This window comes from Gossypium hirsutum, chromosome D10, assembly GCF_007990345.1.
Source record: "Gossypium hirsutum isolate 1008001.06 chromosome D10, Gossypium_hirsutum_v2.1, whole genome shotgun sequence".
Taxonomy (NCBI): Eukaryota; Viridiplantae; Streptophyta; class Magnoliopsida; order Malvales; family Malvaceae; genus Gossypium; species Gossypium hirsutum.
This window is the reverse complement of record NC_053446.1, coordinates 49278823-49299758: the sequence shown is the minus strand read 5'-3', so window position 1 is coordinate 49299758 and position 20936 is coordinate 49278823. Positions and strand designations below refer to the sequence as shown.

The 20936-nt window shown below is 32.1% G+C and overlaps 2 protein-coding genes and 1 long non-coding RNA gene across 3 annotated transcripts; 1 reads left to right on the top strand and 2 right to left on the bottom strand.

Annotated features, from left to right (window-relative positions):
• Window positions 1-3369: 3369 nt before the first annotated feature.
• Window positions 3370-6929, bottom strand: LOC107915608 (uncharacterized). The gene is made up of 9 exons (XM_041101987.1): window positions 6605-6929; window positions 6208-6495; window positions 5354-6012; window positions 4943-5210; window positions 4696-4843; window positions 4540-4601; window positions 4063-4166; window positions 3539-4002; window positions 3370-3448 (listed from the first exon to the last, which is right to left on the bottom strand). The coding sequence occupies exons 1-9, from the start codon at window positions 6810-6812 to the stop codon at window positions 3370-3372; spliced, it is 2280 nt and encodes a 759-aa protein (XP_040957921.1). The 5' UTR covers window positions 6813-6929.
• A 2591-nt stretch (window positions 6930-9520) lies between these two features.
• Window positions 9521-11017, top strand: LOC107916058 (transcription termination factor MTERF6, chloroplastic/mitochondrial). The gene has a single exon (XM_016845227.2). The coding sequence runs from the start codon at window positions 9718-9720 to the stop codon at window positions 10876-10878; it is 1161 nt and encodes a 386-aa protein (XP_016700716.1). The 5' UTR covers window positions 9521-9717; the 3' UTR covers window positions 10879-11017.
• Window positions 11018-13286: 2269 nt separating this feature from the next.
• On the bottom strand, window positions 13287-14561 carry LOC121222246 (uncharacterized). The gene is made up of 2 exons (XR_005919470.1): window positions 13729-14561; window positions 13287-13507 (listed from the first exon to the last, which is right to left on the bottom strand). It is a non-coding gene; the product is annotated as an uncharacterized lncRNA (long non-coding RNA).
• Between the last annotated feature and the right edge of the window lie 6375 nt (window positions 14562-20936).

Below are 20936 nucleotides of genomic sequence, written 5' to 3'. Positions count from 1 at the left end.
TCTTAGCCATGGTTCTATAAAGATAAAATAAAGCTAATAATGGTATAGAAAAAGTAAAGACAAATGAGACCTAACAATAATAATTGCACTAGGAAAACACTCGAGCAAATAGATGATAAAAAATAAGCGATAGCAGAAGCAAATTGCAGAAATTAGAAAAGTAGGAAAAAGATAATGCTAAAATCTCACATTTTTAACCGTATTTATAAGTAGGGGTGAGCAAAACTCGATTCGACTTGAAAAAATCGAAAAAAATTCGAATTTCGAGTTAAACGAATCGAGTTATTCGAGTTAATCGAGTTATTCGAATCAACTCAAATTTTTTTTCGAATTTCGAGTTCGAATCGAGTTGAGTTTTCGACTCTGAATAACTCGAATAATTCGAATATCAAACTATAATATTTTATATTTTTACCCTAAACTCCCAAACTTTTTTACTTTTCCCTCAAAACTTTTACTCCTTCCCACTTTCCCCCCAAAACTTTTACTCCCCTCCCCTCCCAACCCCCCAATCTACCCAAAATCCATTTCTCACCAAAATTTTACTCTTCCATTCATTTTTTCTCAAAATTGTACTCCCAAAAAACCCTCAAAAACTTTTATTTTCTCCCAAAATTTTTACTTCCTCCCACTTTTCCCCTAAAACTTTTATTCTCTTCCCATCCCACCTCCCATCTACCCTAAACCCTCCCCCCTCCAATTTTTTTTTAATATTTTCCCTCTAAAATTTTACACCCCCTATTTACTTTCCCTCAAACTTTTATTCCCCAAAACTTTTTATTTTCCCCCTAAACTTTTACTTCTCACCCTTTACTCTCAAATAAAAAATCAAAATTATCCAAAAAAAATCACTAAACATAAATAGTAATAATTTTATTTATATATACTATTTATATTATTAAATTAAATTTCACATTTTATATCATTTATATTATTGTATTGTTTAGTCATATTGAATATTTATATTAAAATTGAATTCTTAATTATGCCATAAAATATTCATGTTAAAATTTTATATTGGTATCAATTTCACATTTTATTTTTAAAATAACTTTTATTAAAAAATCATATTTTTATATTTAATATATTTTTTAATTCCAAAATACACAGTGACAAGAATCTGAAGATAATTGAAACAACTAAGCAAACAAATAAGCTAACCAGTATATAAAAAGTTAATAAATAAATTATGAGGTGATGAAAGTTAATAAAAAAATTGATTAAGGTGGACAAATTTTATTACGATGGGTGACAATGGTTACAAGGATCCAAAATTATTTTTTAAAATTTAACTCGAACAAATATATTCGATTCGATTCGATTCGAATTCCATCTCACTCAACTCGATTCGAGAAAACTTCAAATAAAGTTAGGATGATAAAATAAGATTCAAAAACTCGATTAACTCGAAAATTTTCGATTCGATTCGATTCGATCGAATGCTCACCCCTATTTATAAGTTAAAACGAAACTCTTCAATTACTTGGAAACCTTATCAAGTAAGTTATCACATGCCTACATGCATTATTTTCTATACCTAGAAAGCCACCCCAATTGAAACATGACACGTGCATTAGAAAATAAAAATTAATGACAATTACCTTGGGAACCCAATAAATGCACATTTAGTAAATTGAATAATTTATTTTACTATAACTTAAAATTTTCAATTATTTAAAATTCAAAATTTAAATTTAAAAATACTTATATGCAAAATAAGAACACTAATACAAAATGTCATACTTCACCACAAACCTCAAGTTAACTACCTAGACCCTCATTATTTACACATGTATTACGAACTTCCTAAAGGTTTGCGAAAGTCACTTTATAACCTTTATTCACTTGGGGGTAATTGTTACACACTATGTAGCAAATCTCATAGACCTTATATTCTGATTTGTGAACTTCACAGAGTATTCATAAAGAGCTTAATATGTGTCTTCTAATGAAACCAACAACACCGTAAACCTATATAGTTAGCTTGCAAAATTTAGCCTAATGAACTATTAAAACCATGCACCGTTGTTAAGACTGTACGCAGGCCCATCCCTAGAGGTCCCAAGACCCAAAGTTGAAAGGGGTTCAAAATATTGTTTTTTAGTTTTTAAGGGGTCTCAAAAACTAATTTTTTTAGCTTTGAAGGGCCCAAAATTCTTTTTACCAGCTTTTAAGGGACATAAAAATTTTTTTCTCAAACTTTTTAAAAAACTTAAAACTCTTTTTTATTATTTTGCCTAGAACCTCAAAATGTCAAGAACGAACCTGATTATATGGCGGCACATAATAATTGATCGATAGTTACCTTAATATGTCTCACCCATGTCATATCAGGAAGACTGTCAAAAATATCAAAAGTATCAGTTAAACAACTCATAAAACGTAGACACCCTATTAGAAGAACTCCAAAAAGGAACTTTCCCAAGAAACAGAGAACTCTCCCCATCCTTACCTCATTCTCCACCACCCAACCATCATTTTTCCCCTTTGTTCACCTCATTGAGTAACATAACTGCTGTGGATTTGAAAGAACGAAATCGAAGAGTAAGTAAGAAAAAGGAAAAAAGAAACAGATGGAAATTTGGATTTGAAATGATTCTGGATGGAATCATATTTAGTGCAAACTATAAACTTAGAATCAGGGATTTAAATTGCGGTCGCGGTCGCGTTTTCGATCGCGTCGCGTTTATCAGGATCGCAGACATAACGGACGCTATTGCGATCACTGCGGGTATCGCGGTCGTGAATTTTTTTAAAATTCGCACAACTTATTGTAAAACATAATAATTATAATTATAATTATAAAAAATTCACTTTTAATGATTTTTAGAGTGTTTTCTAACACTTATGAACCTTTATTAATATGATATGAGAACACAACTTTTATAATCATTAATTATTCTTACATTTATTTACGAATTTTCTAAGAATGTTATATTAACTAATAACAAAGTAAAAAAGAGAGAGGAAATATTAAACATTTATCATATTTAATAAGTTTGAAAATTTTTATAGATAAAACAATTGAAAATTCATACATGAGAGATGTCTTCAATATTTCTTGACAGTTTTGAAGATGGTGAAGATATAAACATTGTATGCTGTAAAAGGAAAAAAGGAATAGATAAATGTATAGATTTTCATTAATTATTCCTATTTCCTACAACTTATTCTCACTCTCATTCTACTTTCATATATAATTTAACATGCTTCGATTCTTAATTATCTTTTCATAAAATATACTCCATTCATTTATCTAAAGATATATATTATTTTAAATGTTTTAATATAATCAAAATTAAGAACAATAACAAAAGTTTTCTTTAAAAAAAATACCTTACAAATAATGATAGTGGTACGATTTAGTTTTCACCAATTAGTCGAATGACGAGGAAGATCAAATCCTTCACCTTCACTTTGGGAGCGTTCTTGACTTGATTCTCTTGGCCTTTGTCCAAAAATATATCCAAAAAAAGTAACATTTTCACCTTGGTTTTTATTTAATTGATATGGAGGATATATTTGAGGAGGAGGATACATGTGAGGTGAAGGTGGGTGATACATTGGTGGAGGAGGATACATTTGAGGCTGGTATGGCACACCATAATTAGGAAATGGTGGATAATAACCATATGGTTGTGGATAACCATGTGAAGGTTGAAAATATGAAGGTTGTTCTGGTGGATAAAAACCTTGAGTGCTAGTAGATGAATCACTATACCCAAGGTTACTAGAACTCGATCTCCTACCAGATGAAGAGCCTATAGAAGTATGCTTCTTGCCTTTTCCCTTTGATGGAGCTCTAGGTTCACTTCTATCTCTCCTAGGTTCAGGAAACATATTTCTATCAAACTCTGATCTGTCACGAAAATGTCCACCAGTGGTACCAACCCCATATTCTCCTCCATACTGACTAGAAGACCTAATTTCACCTTTATCACCACTATATCCATCATCCTCATCAATTGGACTTAAGCCACCACCATCGGGTCCATCTCCACTCTAACTTGGAGTTGAACTAGAACTTGAATGAGACAAAATTTGTTGTTGAGATTGATCAACATCCATTTCATCATCAGAGGTATCCACAGACAACACACTAACATTTTCACCATCTAACAATGGATTCTCTTTCTCATGAAGCCATTCTGATAGTGGATCAACATCTTCAAAGATATAATCAAGGCTGATAGGATTAAAACTAGCATTTATATCATCAGTGCTTATTCTTTTTTGATGCCTCATCTTAAGCCTCATATTATAATAGGTAAACACTAGTTTTTCAAGTTTTTTATACTTTAACCTATTTCTTGCCTTGGTGTGAATATAGCTAAATGTGCTCCAATTTCGTTCGCAATTTGATGTTGAAGTTGTTTGACTAAGCACTTTAATTGCTAATTTTTGTAATTCGGGAACACATGTGCCGTATATTATCCACCACTTAGCTGCATAATATTATTTAAATTTCAAAATAACTTCAAAATTTACAATATAATTAAATAATATAAATTAAATTAAATAATTTAATTAACTGTTTACCCGGATTCATTTGCTTCCAAGCTCTTTGTGCCTGTGGAGTATCAAATGTCTCATGTTTATCTCTAAATAGTAACAACGGCATAAATAAAAGATAGAGTAAAAATAAAAATAAAAATTCTATTTCAAATTATGTAACTAAGTTACAAATAATAGTACTTGAATCTAACCTGATTAACCATTCTGAATTGAGTATCCATAGAAGGTTCTAATCTTTCAATTACTGATCGTGTACCTTCTAATGTTTCTATTAGTACATTCTCAGAATGCTCCACCCCAAATTGAAATTGAGGATTGAGAAAATAACCTAAGTATAATTTATAAGAATATCATCAAATAATAATCTAAAGCTTAAAATAATAAAATATAAAAATAGTTTTTAATTATATGAAACATTTTATCTTACCAGCTGAATGCAAGTCGGAATGCATAAAATTCCATCTATTGTCAATAATCTTTTCATACTCTGTGAAATATCGACAATTTTGTTGAATTGCTCGTTTAGCTCTATCAACAGCCTCATAAATAAAGCCCATCGTTGGTTTTTCATCGCTATCCACAAGTCTCAATACTCTTACTAAGGGCTTGTAAACTTTTATGAGGTCATTGGCTTTTTTCCAAAAATCTTTTCCCAAAACAATTTTTTTGGCTTCATAAGCAGGCCCTGACTTTTGCTGTCCCCATTTAGATTCTTTAAATTCTTATATATTCATAAGAAAATTTTTAAAATAATATAATTTAAATTATTTGGAACTAATAAAATCACTAAAGGTTACTATATTTAAGTAATTATATTAACTAATTATAAAATACTGACCTTTGAATTAAACATTTCTCTCAGGCCTTGCTTTTGTCTTATTATCTCTTCAAGTTGAATGAAATGAGTTGCAAATCGACTAAGAGCAGGTCGAAGTATTTGTTTCCCTTGTGTATACTTCTTCATCAAATCAACAGTCCAAATGTGATTATATATAAAGCAAGTCACTTTCTTTGCTTCATCTAACACTTTTGCTACACTAGGCTTTTTCCCAATATCTTCAAGGCATAAATCTAAACAGTGAGCTGCACATGAGGTCCAATATAGATGTTGTCTTTTCAACATTAATTTTTTTCCAGCAGCTTTCATTGCTGCCTCATTATCAATCACTATTTGGACAATATAATTTTCTCCAATTTCTTCTACAACTGAATCTAACAAACCGTAGTAGAATTTATTATCTCTACTACGGACACTTGAGACATCTACCGATTTCCAAAAAATGGTTCCTTTACTGCAATAAACAAGAAAATTAGTGATGTGCATTTGATTCAAACTGTTGGTCCAACCATCACACATTAGAGTTGCACCCAATTCTTTCCAATGAGTCTTTAGTCCATTTACCCAATCATGAACTCGTTGATACTCTGACTCCAAATACACATCTGAAACCTCATAAGGTGTTGGGAGCTTTACACCTTGTCCAACTTCTGTTGACACTTGAATTAAGTTATACAACCATGGAGAGCTTGCTAATTGAAAAGGAAGTCTTTCATATATTATAAATTTAGATACCGCTTCACCTATCTTCCTTCGAAAACTCTTTAAAAAATAGTCATTGACCTTTGGTTGCTTTGAAATTTTGCTTCTAACCAATTCAGGTATAGCTCCCCTTAAGGTAAACTCAGACTCACCTGGGATGGATTTACTTGTTCTTTCTTTATTATGTTCTCTAGCTGATCCATAAGAAGATCGCCCTTCTTCATAAATGTTATCCCAACCACCAGTACTTCGTCTGAATTCTTCCCTTCTATGACTTTCTCGAGTTGCTTGCCTTATAGCAGAAACCTCATCAATGAATCCCTCATGCTCATCCTTCTCTTCTATTAATTGAGATAAGAATTCATCTTTTCTCCTCTTTTTGTCTATTTTCTTTGTGTTGCTTTCTTTTAGTACATTCATCATACTTTCTCTAATGACACCTGTTAATAAAATAAAAATAATTCACACTTTATATTATTATCAATTATATATAATCTTTATTGATAAATTTACAATAACATTTAAAAATAATAATAAAGTATCACATACCAGTAATATTAGGGCATGGTGCAACATTGCCGGTTTTATGAGCAATGTGCTCTTTAAATCGTGTTATTCCTCCTTTCACAACTTTACCACAAAGTTTACATACGATATTTCCTCTCGCATTTGGCACTGGAGTTCCAAAGTGCCAACCTATATCATTACTTGGTGCACCCTCCAATCCTTTAGTCGGGAACTCTTCACGTGGTGGCATGCTTTATTTTTATTTATATATAAGAAACATAAAATTATATTTAGAAATATAAGCAACTCATTACTTATATTATCAACAATATAATACCAAAAAAAGTAAACAAAATTTAAAGCTAAAGTAAAGACCTAATATTATAGAAATAAATAAATAAATATTGTGTAAAACAATTTAATAATAATAATAATAATAATAATGGTAACAATAATAATAATAATGATGGTATTAATAATAATAATAATAACAATAATAAAAATCTTAAAATTAAAAATTATATGAAAGGATATAGTATATAGATAAATAAAATGATATAATAAAATAAATGTATTTAAAATATTTAGGTAAGTAAATAGGAAAAGAAATATAATTGAAATAATAATGCAAAACTAATTAAATTTTAATAATATGGTAATAATAACAAGTAAATAAATAATAAAATAAAAAAGGAAAAATAATAATAGTAATAGTAATATTAAATTAATTAATTTAATAATAAAATAGCAAAAATAACAAAAAAGGGACTAAATCGAACTTAAAACATAAATTTGCGGCAAATCCGAAATAAATAAAAAGAAAAAGGACCAAATTGAATACACAAATAACAAAAAGGGATCAAATGGAAAATAGTCCCCATCCTTCAAAACGCACATCTTCAAGGTGGACCAAATTGAAATACGAAATAAATTATAGGACAACATTAAAAAAGAAAGAAGCTAGATTGTAAATAATAAAAAATAAGAAGGGCTAAAAGCGTAATTAACCCTTCCGTTCAAATACACGCGGATCCTAGGAAACGGGTCAGGTAAGTGCGCGGGTTAGGCCAAAACGATGTCGTTTTGGTGCCAGAGTGGCCTGCCCAAAACGGCGTCGTTTTGAAGGCCTATTTAAATCACAATTTTTTTCAGAAACTTCATTTCAGCCCTTATTCAAAGAATGTTTTTTTTCCTTTTTCTCTCCATTCTTCGTTTTCTCTCATCTCTCCATTCTCCGTTTTCTCTCATGCCATTGCCCAGAATCCAGCGATCGGCCACCGGCGACGGCGCCGTTGTGCACGGTGGTCGGAAATTGCCGAAAACATTTTAAACCCCTTTTTTGTGTAGAACACAGATCTAGGGATAAAAATCTCGAAAAATCACTCCATGCTGCAGATTCAAGACATGCAAGCAAGAAATCCAAGACAAAATTTCTTACTTTACTACTTTACTTACTGGTTAGTAGTCTACTTACTTGAAATTAGGATAGAATTTCTATTGCTTTGCTGCTGCCTGTGGCTCTGTTGTTTGCCGAAATATGGAGAATGAATGAGAAATAGAATTTCGTCTTTTCGTTTGCTTGTGAAATGTGAGTTGTGACTTACTGACTTGTGAGTTTTGATTTTTTAACTTTGTTTGGAGTTCCTTTTCTGTTTATTTGGAGTTTTTGTATATACTTTTTACTTTGTTTAGATTGAAAGCTGATTTTGCAGGTAGGGAATATATTCCCTTTTGTTTTATTATAAAGTACATTCAGCCGTTCACTATTCAGTATTTCACCAGAATCACCATTCACCACTACATCTCTTGATTTTTTTTTAATTTATGGAAACGGAAAATAACGGGAATAGCGGCCCGTTATTGCCGCAATTGGCCGTTATCCGTTAAATTGCGGCCGCTATCTACCGTTATTGGTGTGACTCCGCTTCACTCCGTTATTTTCAGCAATAGCGGTTTTGGTCGGCGACGCTACCGCTATATAATGGCCGCTATTCTAAAAACGGTCCGCTATTTAAATCCCTGCTTAGAATAAAAAATTGAAACCCGTCAATTAATCTCGCTGGAATCATATTAAATTTCAGTACTTCGAAGTTAAAATTTTAGATTATTCTCAAGAACTCATAAAAACCTTCCTAAAAAACCCACCCATCGTACAAAGCTTCAATTTACTTTTCAACAGCAAAAAAAGAAAAAAAAAAAGCTCAGAAAACCCCTCCATGAAAACCCACCCATTATTTCAGCGAAGATTTAATTTATTCTTCAACTACCAAAGGAGCCGATTTAGCCATTGACCACCCCCCCCCCCAAAAAAAAGAAAAAAAAAACACTTCAAACATGGCAGATTCAACTTGACATTGTGGAGAAGATTCAATCTCTCAGATCCCATTGTTCCGTCTCTCAGCAGAATTCATAATTGATATCCCAATCTTTAAACCACCAAAAACACAACCCGACCAAGGATTCACAATGTTCTTGAGAAATTGGGTTTTTGTAAGTACTTAAAATTGAAAGAAGTGATAGAAACGAAGAAGTGGAGTTTTAATCCTTTTGGTTAAAATTTTCTTTTTCATTCTGTTTTTGGAATGGAAAGAAATGCGGGAAACTTTATAGAATTTTCATTGGTGGGATTTCGAAAATTTTAGATTTTTCAATCTGAGTTTTAATTTCAAAAATTAAATTTATTGAATTATTAAAAACTAAAACTAGTTTTAAAATTTATAAGTCACGAGGACTAAATATGTTTGTGAACCAATAATTTCATCGTTTCTATTAACTATTAAAGAGACGGTTACCATCGTAAAATCAAATGATAATATTAGTAACGAAATTAAAAAATATTGTAGTTAAAATTTACTAATAATTAAATGATTAATAGTATATTTTATTTTATTATTTAAAATGAGGATTTTATAATTATCCAATAATAAAATAATAAATGATAATTAGTGATTTAGCTACATAAATGTAACTGTGCGATGGAAATTGAAGAGTTGGAAGCTCTGGGTTTCAATGAACCTGAAGGAAAAGCTTCGAGTTTTAGCTTTCAAGTCCAAACTCGTCTCCCATTTGCCTTGAGCTTCTTCAGGGTTCAATCTTCAAATTTGAAAGCTTTTCAGTTTCCAGGGTGAGTAGTTCAATCCATTTCCACTCCTAAAATGTTCAATCCTAGTGTTTTCAGTAGACTTTCACACGATGTTATGAACAATTCCTGTTCGAGGCCATTGATATCCCTCACTGTTAGATTCATCTCAAAATCCTCTTCAGACCCATCCCAATCTTTTGTAGTCGCTTACCTCAAAGACAAACTCGGGTTCTCACCCGAATCTGCAATGGCGGCTGATAAGTATCTCCTTTTCAAAACCCCAGAAAAGCCCGATTCGGTTCTTGAGTTCTTGCAGAAACATGGTTTCTCGAAAACCCAAATCGAAAAAATCATCAAAGTTCGGCCTGGTTTGCTCTACTCCAATGCCGAGAAAACCCTTTTGCCCAAACTCCAATTCTTCCAATCCAGAGGTGTTTCAAGCCCTGAACTTATCAAAATCCTATTTTATAACCCTAAAGTTTTAACTCGTAGCTTAGAGAAAAAAATTATCCCTTGTTTCAATCAACTTAGTAATCTGCTACAATCTGATTACAATGCTGTTAAAGCTATAAAACGTTACCCATTTCTTACCTCATGCCCACTTGATGTTTATATGTTACCTAATATAAGTTTTTTGAGAGATAATGGAGTGCCTGAGTCAAACATCATATCAATGTTTATTTGTCACCCTAGGTCATTTGTAGTAAACCCTGATACGTTCAAGGAGATTGTGAAGGAAGTGAAGGAAATGGGGTTCGATCCTTTGTTGCCTAAGTTTCTTTTTGCTGTGGTTGTGTTTAGGAAAATTAGCAAACCTGCAATAGAGAGGAAGTTTGAAGTTTATAAGAAGTGGGGTTGGTCTGAAAAGGAGATTTGGGAAGCTTTTAGACTGTATCCGGGTGTTGTGGAATCGTCGGAGGAGAAGATTGCGGGGATTATGGATTTTCTTGTGAACGAAATGGGGTTCGAGTCTTTGCTCCTTGCCAATCAACCGTTTGTTTTGGCTCGGAGCTTGGAGAAGCGGATTGTTCCAAGGGGTTTGTTTGCTCAAGATTTGTTATCCAAAGGTTTGATTAAGAGCTTTGGATTGTCTGCATTGTTCAACACTTCTGAAAAGGTTTTCGTGGAGAGGTTTGTTAACCGATATGAAGACAAAGCTGCGGAGCTGTTATCATTGTACAAAGAAAAAATGAATCTTGCGGTCGGAGGTAAATATAGATCAAGCTATTCATAGATATGTTACATGTTTATTCGAGCTGACCTTTCTTAATCGAATTGATTTCTTTCATCTCAAACTTTTCCGAGTTTGAACTTAACTCTATGCATTGACTGTTTTTCATGGCTTAATATTTATATTGCTCAAAATGCAACTACGAAATGAGTCTTCATTTGCGGAGCTTACCAGTCTCTTAGTTTATTATGTTGTGTGATAAGGATTTTAGCTCGAAATGATGTTCAATTTCATGCATCTTCTACTTCTTGTTTGTTGTTTGCTTCAAGTTATGTAGGTCAAAACACCTGTTGTTTTGGTACACACCTTTGTGACTGTAGTTTTGATTGTAGCATAGGGTGATGGTGGAAAGGAAGTAGAGAAAATGAGATTAGATCTTTCAAGGTTTACGTGGTTTCTATTGTTGTTGTCTGGTTCGATGACAATCGGTAAATCCGCACCGGAGAGGGTGTTAAGTGGTCATGGGAGTAGTTGAGTAAAGGTGCCTAGCTTTTAGAAGTTTTCTTGGAAACAAAATCAAGAAATATATTGTTAAAACTTAGGACATCATAGGACAATAAGAAGCTTAACTCAATTGATTCATGTAGTTACCATTAAAATGTGACATCTAACAGGACTGGTGTTTGAATCCCTTTAATCTTCATTAGCTGCCCGAAACATTCAGGACATGGGATTGAATTCTTAAAAAGGTTGCTTTTGTTAAACCTTTCATAGGACTATAAGTTGTCTTTGGTTTGTTCCTAGTTAATAAATCCATTGCTAAGTTTGAGTTCATGAACACAATGTTGTAACACTCTTTTTGTCTTGTCAGTTATTCAAGCTTGTAAAAGTGAACCTGAAACAGAGATTGATGCCTGGAAAAATTGAAAGAGATTAGGTTAAAGATTTTTGGATTATCGGGAATGAGAACCAATCTATGTGGTTTCTGCTAAAACCGTAATATGTCAAGCGTAAAATTTAATTCATGAAGATTTATATAAATTGGATGTACATCAACATCTTGAAAATTTAAAAAAAAATTAATTTAGATAATATTTAAATAATTTAATATAATTATACATAAAATATACTTTTTAAATATTTTTAGTAATTAATAAATTATTTTTAAATTTAATGATACATGAAATATTTAAAAAAATTAAAATATAATAATAAATTATATTTAATCTTCAAAAAGTTGATATTTGAATAATTTAATATAAAGATAAAATATAAATAAATCTAAAATTTAAATATATTTTAAATAGTTAGTGTATTAATCTAAAATTTAAAATATATTTTAAATAATTAATATATATAACTATTTTGATAATTTGAGATTCCAAACACAAAAGTCAAAAGTTAAAAGTGCTTAAACTCTGTAGTCTCGCATTTGCTCTTTGTAGATGACTGTATCCTCTTTGGAGAAGCTGTGAGGGAAAGTGCTTTGGTTATGAAACATATTTTGCAAGAGTATGAAGATTCGTTGGGACAGTGTGTTAATTTTGAGGAGTCTATTATTTTTTATAGCTCCAATGTCCATACAAGGACCAGGGAGCAGATTTCGGAGTGCTTAGGTGTTCGGATGTCTCAAGATTCGGAAAAATACTTAGGCTTACCAAATATGGTAGCGCACAATAAAAAGAAATCGTTCTAATTATTGAAGGATCGTTTGGCTTCGTATTAATAGTTGGTGCGTAAAACCATTGCCTCAAGGTGGTAAGGAGGTTTTTATTAAAAGCGTGTTACAAACTATTCCCACTTATGTAATGTCCTGTTTTTTATTGCCGAAATCATGATGTTAGGATTTGGAAAGTATAGTAAGCCGATTCTGGTGGCAGAAATATGGGTGAAGGAGAGGAATTCATCGGTGTGAGTGGTCAAAGATGTGTGAGCTTAAGGAGAATGGGGGCTTAGGTTTTAGGAGCCTAGCAAAGTTTAATATTGCACTTATTGCAAAACAGGGGCGGCAATTGCTGCATAATCCAGATTCATTATTGGCTCGTTCGTTGAGAGCTAAATATTATCTGGATTGTGATTTCTTAAGTTCAAGTTTAGGTGCTTACCCATCTTATACCTGGAAAAGTGTATGGGCAACGAAAGGTTTATTTCAGGCTGGTCTTTGATGGCTGGTAGGGAACGGTGTTAGAATTGATATTTGGGCTGATGGGCGGGTGCCTGGATTAAGGAACGGTGGGATATAATCAATCAATAGAGAACAAAGTTTGAATACTGTGTCAGAGTTAATTGATCATCAAGCTAGAAGGTGGAAGTCTCAACTGATTACCAGAATTTTTAATGTAGAAGAAGCACAACAAATTCAGTGTATTCCCTTAGCTTCAAACTTGCTGGAAGATATGATTGCTTGGCAGGGAGAGGCGACCGGTGAGTACTCGGTTAGAAGTGGGTATAGGATGTTATTACAGCAGGAATCCCTAGAAAGTCTACTGAATATCAAAGCTCTTACAGTCTTTTTTACAAGAAATTATGGAGGCTAAATCTGCCAGAAAAGATTAAAATTACAAATTGGCGAATATTTTGTAAATTTATCCCTAATTTCTATAATTTGTATAACAAACTCTTGATGGGGTCCCGATTTGTCCGAGATGTTCGAGCGATTCAGAAACGATAGAGCACTTGATCTGGGAATGCCCTATAGCAGAAGAAATATGGCGTAAGTTAAATGTCTAGTGGCCGCAAGAAGTATCAGATTATAATTTCCAAGACTGGATAAATTTGTTTTCAAAATCCTCTAATCAAATCTGTAGGGTAATAGTGTGTGCCATGTGGTTTTTGTGGGCATCAGGGAATAGATTGATCCATGACGGAATCGCACAAACATCACTAGAGGTAGTTGATAAAGTAGTTGCTTACATTGGTGAGCTCGACGCTCTAAAGAAACAGGTCGTCTGCAAACATAACTGGAGCAGAGGAGAGATGGAGTCCTCCGGAACACGGATCCTTTAATATTAACTATGATGCATCATTTCAAAAGCACTTAATGTGTTCATGCACGGGGGTTATTATCATGAATCAAGTAGGAGATACCCTGGTATCCTCAATAATACAGAATAAAGTACATACTGAGTTTGCGGCAGAAGCCCTTGCATGCCTTAAAGCAGTTCCGGTGGGGCTAGATCTGAAGCTCCAAGAGGTTATAATTGAAGGGGATGCGCTCAGTGGTTAAAAGACTTCTGGATACGAAATAAGAGATGGATCAGTTACTAGTGCATACATTGAAGAGTCAAAATCCCTAAGTCAGATTTTCATGAAACGCATGTTTAAGCATGTTTCAAGAAAGGGGAATGAAACGACACATTGTTTGGCAATAGAAGGTCTGAAAAGGGGAAGGGATACTTATCTTATTGGAGGTGTGCCAGACTTTGCAGAACCACAAGTTGAGGAAGATCGCCGAAATCTGTACTGAGAGACGGTGCTGAGGCTGTTTTCTGAATGCTTAAAGGTGGCAGTCATGGCTGAAACGAGAGTATGCTTACAGACTTTAATCTTTAAGGAGGAGTTGGGTTTTCGAAATCTCTCGTTTATTATATGGCATCCATATTATTCAAAAACCTCTCGTTTTGGACCTCACACATATGTAGTTATCATCGTATAATTACATGTTATAACATAACCTTATAACTAAAAGTATTCCGAACCATCTTGTTTATCAATTATGTTAACATAAAACCAAATTAACTTTTGTTACATCTATCATAGTTAAATTCATCTCCAATTGTGTATATTAACATAAGTACATGACATGAATCAAGTATGGATTTGAAACATGAAAATTACATGCAATGCGATTTAAGCATGAATGTTTTCAATTGATCCTCTTTAAAACTTGGTCAGTTTACAAAAATTAAAATGCGAATAAACCAAAATAAATTTTATTTTTATAGAAAATAAACTTAAAATATCCATTAATTGAAATAATTAAAAATGTGTACTATAAACAAACATTTAAAATTATAAACTCCCACTAAAATTAATTTTTTTTAAATGACTTGACAACTATATAAACAATGCAATGTTTTTAAAATCAAGTTGGTTGTCAAATTGGTTTGATAATTGATTTTCGATTTAATCGGTTCAATGATGGCTCAGCCGGTTTTATTTATTACTAAAAATTCTGGGCTTTTTGTTTTTTTCTACTTTTAGTATTAGCCCATATCAATAAACCATATTCACTTTCCATAGGCCCGCTAATTTATCCATTTGAGCCCAATAACAAAAATTTGAGGCATTTACTTCTTTTATTTCTCACTTCCAGGGTGCTATCTCTCTCTCTCTCTTTTAACGCCGTTTTCATTCATCTTATCTCAGTCTCTTCACCTTACTTCAGGATCTTTTGGATTTGCGTTTACTTTTTTTTGCGGTGTGTTTAGTTTTATTTTTACCTCACGTTATAGTATTGTTAAAATATCTAATTTATCGACATCGTTATTTTTACACTAACTGTAGATTAATGCACCACCCATCTAAAAGGACTATTCATCCATCTATCTATTTCTTTCTTTCGTTCATTCCAACGCCACTTTGTTCATACTATTGATATTTAAAATGTTTTAAAATCTAAGCATTTGTTATATATAGCAATAAACATTGTAAATTAAATTCATGTTCTCGGACTAATCAGTCCTAGTTGTTTCTCAACTTTCAACCAATATGATTTTTTTACTATTCTCGAATTATTGGTTTATTTAGAGAGTAGACTCTAATTACACAAATCGATTCACACAATGAATATTTTTAATTTTTTAGTGAAAAAAATTAGTTTTATGGGTTAAAAACTTAACTTGAGTAATCATGAAAAATAGAATTTAATTAAAAATTAAATTTCACTATAATTTGACAACATCAACGCTCAAGGTGATATATATTGATTTAGCCAATACTTTCTATATATAAGAAAAAATCACAAGAGTTCTACTTGAGGAAAATGTTACAAAATAATAACATTTAAATAAAAAACTTATATAGGGTGGACGACACACCCTCTCTAGGATACTAGGGTTGTCGCCTATCACACATAGATGAGCTCTACTGAGCCTTTCATGTATTAGATATAATTATATGTGTTATCTGAATTTTAAATCAAATTTTAAATCAACTCATATAATTTATTCAACCCAATAATAGATTTTCTATTACCAAAATATTAATTAATTAATTAATTCTCTCAATTAAATTATGCTCTTAATCCAATTCTAATTCTGTTAACATCATATCGAATTTACCGTACTAGAATATATGAGTAAATAAATTTAATTGTCTCGTTTCTTAAAATTGCGATGATTAATTATATGTCATTACGAAAGCAACTTAACATATGCTTGTCCAATAACCTTGTCATATGTGTGTTACCTTTAGAAGATATTCTTAATTTTTTGGGGTTAAATCTATTCATCCAATATGATATCATTTTATCTCATTTATTTCATGAAAAATTTAATTACTATTACACAGAAATTAAATCTTTCATCTTAGACAAATGACTAGTGGCTACATTACTTTTCCATCAACCATGTAATGTCAATGAAAGGATATCATTTACTCTTAACCAGATTATAAATTCTACTGTTGTAAGTAAAGCTATGTTATACATAAGTTATATACCCAACATACCAGCTTTTGGTTCCATTACCAATTGAACTCAAACTTTCAATATATCAAAAGTATATAAGTTACATACATATAGTCAGTTACTTACTCGGGATTGAGTACATCACACTATGAAAATCACAAGCGAATAACCCAAAAAACGAATTTAGGATAAATTCAACTTGGGAATTGTCTGATGTATTGGCAATACAAATAATTACACTTATGTCTCTATCTTTTAGGAGTCATCCACTTCGATACCCAAGATAAGGTATCTCCCCAATCGGACTTGATAAACAACATAATGACTGCCGCCAGATGTGAGAACATTGAGGCTGGAAATACTACAACAAAAATATAGAAAATAGAATAGCAATATCTGCAATTATACAGGTTAAATTGTAATATAGTTTTGTTTACAACGAAACACTTCGAGAAGTATTCTGAGGATCGTACCCAAGGGATTGCTGATTGAAGAAAATCACTATTAAATTAATTACTAAAAAAGGTACTAATCTAGTTGAGTCAAGAATTAGTAGTGTAGCTCCAAAACAATAATTATTAACTAATTAAATTAAGCTATAATAAAAATAACAAAATTAATTAATTAATTTAATCTAAACTAAAACTAACCCTATGTTAACTATCAGTTTCTTCTATTTCTCATTTTGACTACACGAGCTCCCTTAGCCTAGAATCAATTGTAACCCTAATTATTAATTAAGTCAACAATTACCCTTAGTTAAGTTTTTACCACCCTTTGCTACGAATACCCTTGGTTTCATCTTCACTAAGGATTACCACCTAAGATACCCTCTCGGCCTCACCTAGGCATATAAATACCCTCTCGGTCTCACTGCTTGTTACAAGTTCTACTCAACAGGATACCCTTTCGCTTCCACATGTCTAGACTTTTTACTAGGAGCATCACTTCCTAATATACTAAGTCCCTTGAATAAACCCTTAATTTTAGGTTATTATTTACTCAATCAATGAATTAACAAAACAACCAAATCATGTGGAATAAATATTAAGCACAAAATACATTCAAATATTCATGCAAACATTCAATTGGATGAAATATAAATAGAAGAATGGGATAATAGAATGCTCATGAATTGATCGATGAAATAGTGCAATTTTGAAACATCCTCTGCTTGCGATTATCTAACTTTGGAATAGGATCTCTCGATTAGGGAACATAAAAATAAACTAAACTAAAAACTAAATAAAACTATGTAAAGAAATTTGTCTATCTAAGTCGACTCTCTTTCTAATGAGGTTATAATGTGACTTATATAGGCTACGTTCAAGGTATTAGGTGCCTAAAATACCTTTGAAGCAAGTAGGGTTTAACGAAGGAACAAAACCCTAATCAGCTGTCAAAACATGACTACACTTATCTAGGTTTTCCTCACGTTGTCGTGACGTCCAAGCACCCTTCGTCACGACTTCGCCTCTATTTCATACTTGGCTGCTTTGATATTCGGTGTTGCGACATTACATGCTGGTGTCGCAACATTGAAATTGTCCATTGTGTTCCTTGGCCAGAAACGACGTCCTGCACATTTAAATAGCCCGTTAGTCATACCTTATGCCTGAACTGGCCTAAAGGGTCATCAAAACACCTCAATATGCGTAAAAACACTGATTTTATTAAATTTAAACATTAAAGACTAAAATGTAAAACTAATCAAAATGACATTAAATTATGCTGAAAATAAGCTCATTAAGTGCCGAAAAGACTCTAATTTGCCATAAAGAATTGTGGCAGATCAAACTCCCCCACACTTAGCTGGTTGCTTGTCCTTAAGTAAGCAGAACAAGAAATGCAAAGAAAAATAAAACAAAACACTTAAAAGAAAATCTACTTGAGCATGCTTCATACACGAAATTAGTTCGAAACACCCGAGATAGGAAAATTTGGCTAAACAAGACATTCTAACTAGATATACAAACGATTTGCAATTTTTAATATCAAACATGTTAGTTCAATAAGTTACAAGGCAAATAGGTCTAGGGATAGTTAAGCATATGCTTCCATCAAAACACATACACAAGTACCACATCTATGTTTGATGAATATAGGCAATTAGAACTCTACCAACTCAGTTTCTTTGATCCATGTTTTGAACTCTAATATAGTACTAACAAGTATAAGCAACTTCAACAAGTATTTGTGCAATTGTTTTTTTTTAGAAACAAGGGTTGCCTAGGTGGAGCTTTGAGTTGCAACACTGCTTATTTCCAGAACGGGAGTTAGATGCGCAAAAGTAAATTTAAAGCATTATTTTTGGACGATCCGTTATTCCACCAAAATGAAATCTCCACGAAGTCCTAGAAACTTTAACTCTTCGCTTGTTCATCATCGAATTAACGTCTCCTGCAATATCCTTGCCTAAACAAAGTAACCAATCGGTTGTTTAACAGAACATCAAGTAAACGAGCAAAATCCCGTTTCGACAGAAAAGTGCTAACACGACGGAAATCGTAAACGAAAGAAAATCACAACAGAACTTACACAATATCGACCTTACAAGCAACAAGACTTCCCAATTCACATAAAATCAATTGCAGAAAAGAAGAAAATAAAAAGAAGAAGAAGAACAAAAACAAAGAGCTTAAAATTTTTTAGAAAAGAAAAGAACGATAACATTTCCTTTGAAGGTTTTAAATTAACCACCACCCCTTCTAGCATTTGCAAAAAAACAAATATTTCCTAACGTATAGATGGGATTCAAACTCGAAACTAGACAAAATACAGACAGATGCTTAACCAATGAACCAGCAGGCTCATTCTTGACATCGATTTACCCAGAATTGCACTTAACCACCTAACACATGGGTAAGGGTATATTTGTAAAAATAACAAAACTTTTAGCAATGCAACTCAAACTCCAGACCTTAAACTCAAAAGCAGAGCACAGAACCACAGATACAGAAATTAATTACTATAGATTCTCACAATTAAACTCTTAAATTTTTGGGGCATTACATGACTAACCGATTGAAGTTTGAAAGTTAAAAGCCCTTAGGCCATGCGTCTTTCTCCTCTCTTCTCTCTCTTTTTTTTTTCTTTTTAATTTGTATTTTTTTATTTCCCATTTTGTTTTATTATACTAACTATTACTATTAAATAATACATATATACATATCAATTTCATTTAATTAATTATAATATATAACATATATATATTAAACTATTATATATATAATATAACATTAATGCCGTCTACCACATTAAAAATTTAGATAATTAGTACTTTAGTCCCTCTATTAATTTTTAATCTATAATTCAACTTTTACCATATACGCAATTTAGTCTGTATACTATAATAACTCTTAATTTAAGCAAATTCATTTAACCGAAACCTAATTAACTACACAACTAGCTTTTTCGTAAATATTTATTAAAAATATTTACAAGTCTGATTTATAGGAACAGAGTCCTGGGAATGCACTTTCCAACACCCCTGACTATAGGGTCGTTAGACTACATCTCCATCAACCAACCCCCCTTTGAGGTTTAGCTACTCATGCTGAAAATAAAGATAATGGACATGGAAATGAAAAGTAAAGAAATCATTAAAGTAAAGCTTAAAGAAAATATAAAAATTTGGATTTTTATGCAAGAAAACTTAAAGAACATGAAACTAAAGGAATTCAATAGAAAATCTAAAACAATAAACATAAAAGGAACAAACTTTAGCTGATTTAAAGTAAAAGAAATTGGAATACATTAAACTGAAACTAGAAATGTCTTGCAACCAAGGTACATGGACTAGAAGTGCAAATAAACCTAAGCTACAGTGGTAACTAACTTAACTAACACTAAGTACACTAAGAACAAGAAGTAAGTGCAGAAAAATAAACTTTAAAACTAAGAAAGAAGAAGTGAAAATAAAAACCCTAGAAAAGTTGCAGAAAAACTAAGAGAAAACCTAGAAAAACTAAAGCTAGAAACTAAACTAATGTATGTCTCTTTTCCCCTCAGCCAAAATTGGTTGTTGTAGGTTTAATAATAATGAAATTTCATTACCAAAATTGCCCATACACGAGCCTTGTGTGATTTGTGCATCGGGTGGAAAAAGACTACCTTTTTTGTCCAATTTTGTCTCCCTCATGATATCGGTGTCGCGATACCCAAAAGAGGATATCATGATACCCCAATCAATTTTGAACTTAGGGGTCTTCTTTGAGGGTGGATATCGCGATACCTAAAGTGGATATGGCGATACCACTGAAGGGTGGTCTCCAATCTTCAATCCTGTTGGAGGTATCGTGATTCTAAGGCATGGATATCACGATACCCTTTCTTTTGGTGTCATTTTCACTAGTTTTCAACCTCCAACATATCCCTACACCACTTAACCACACATTAGTCCCTCCAATGGCACTATTGGCCAAATTTGGTCAAAAAATGAGTAAAAACAAGACATTTACACTTATTAACTTAAAATCTAAAAACTATGAAA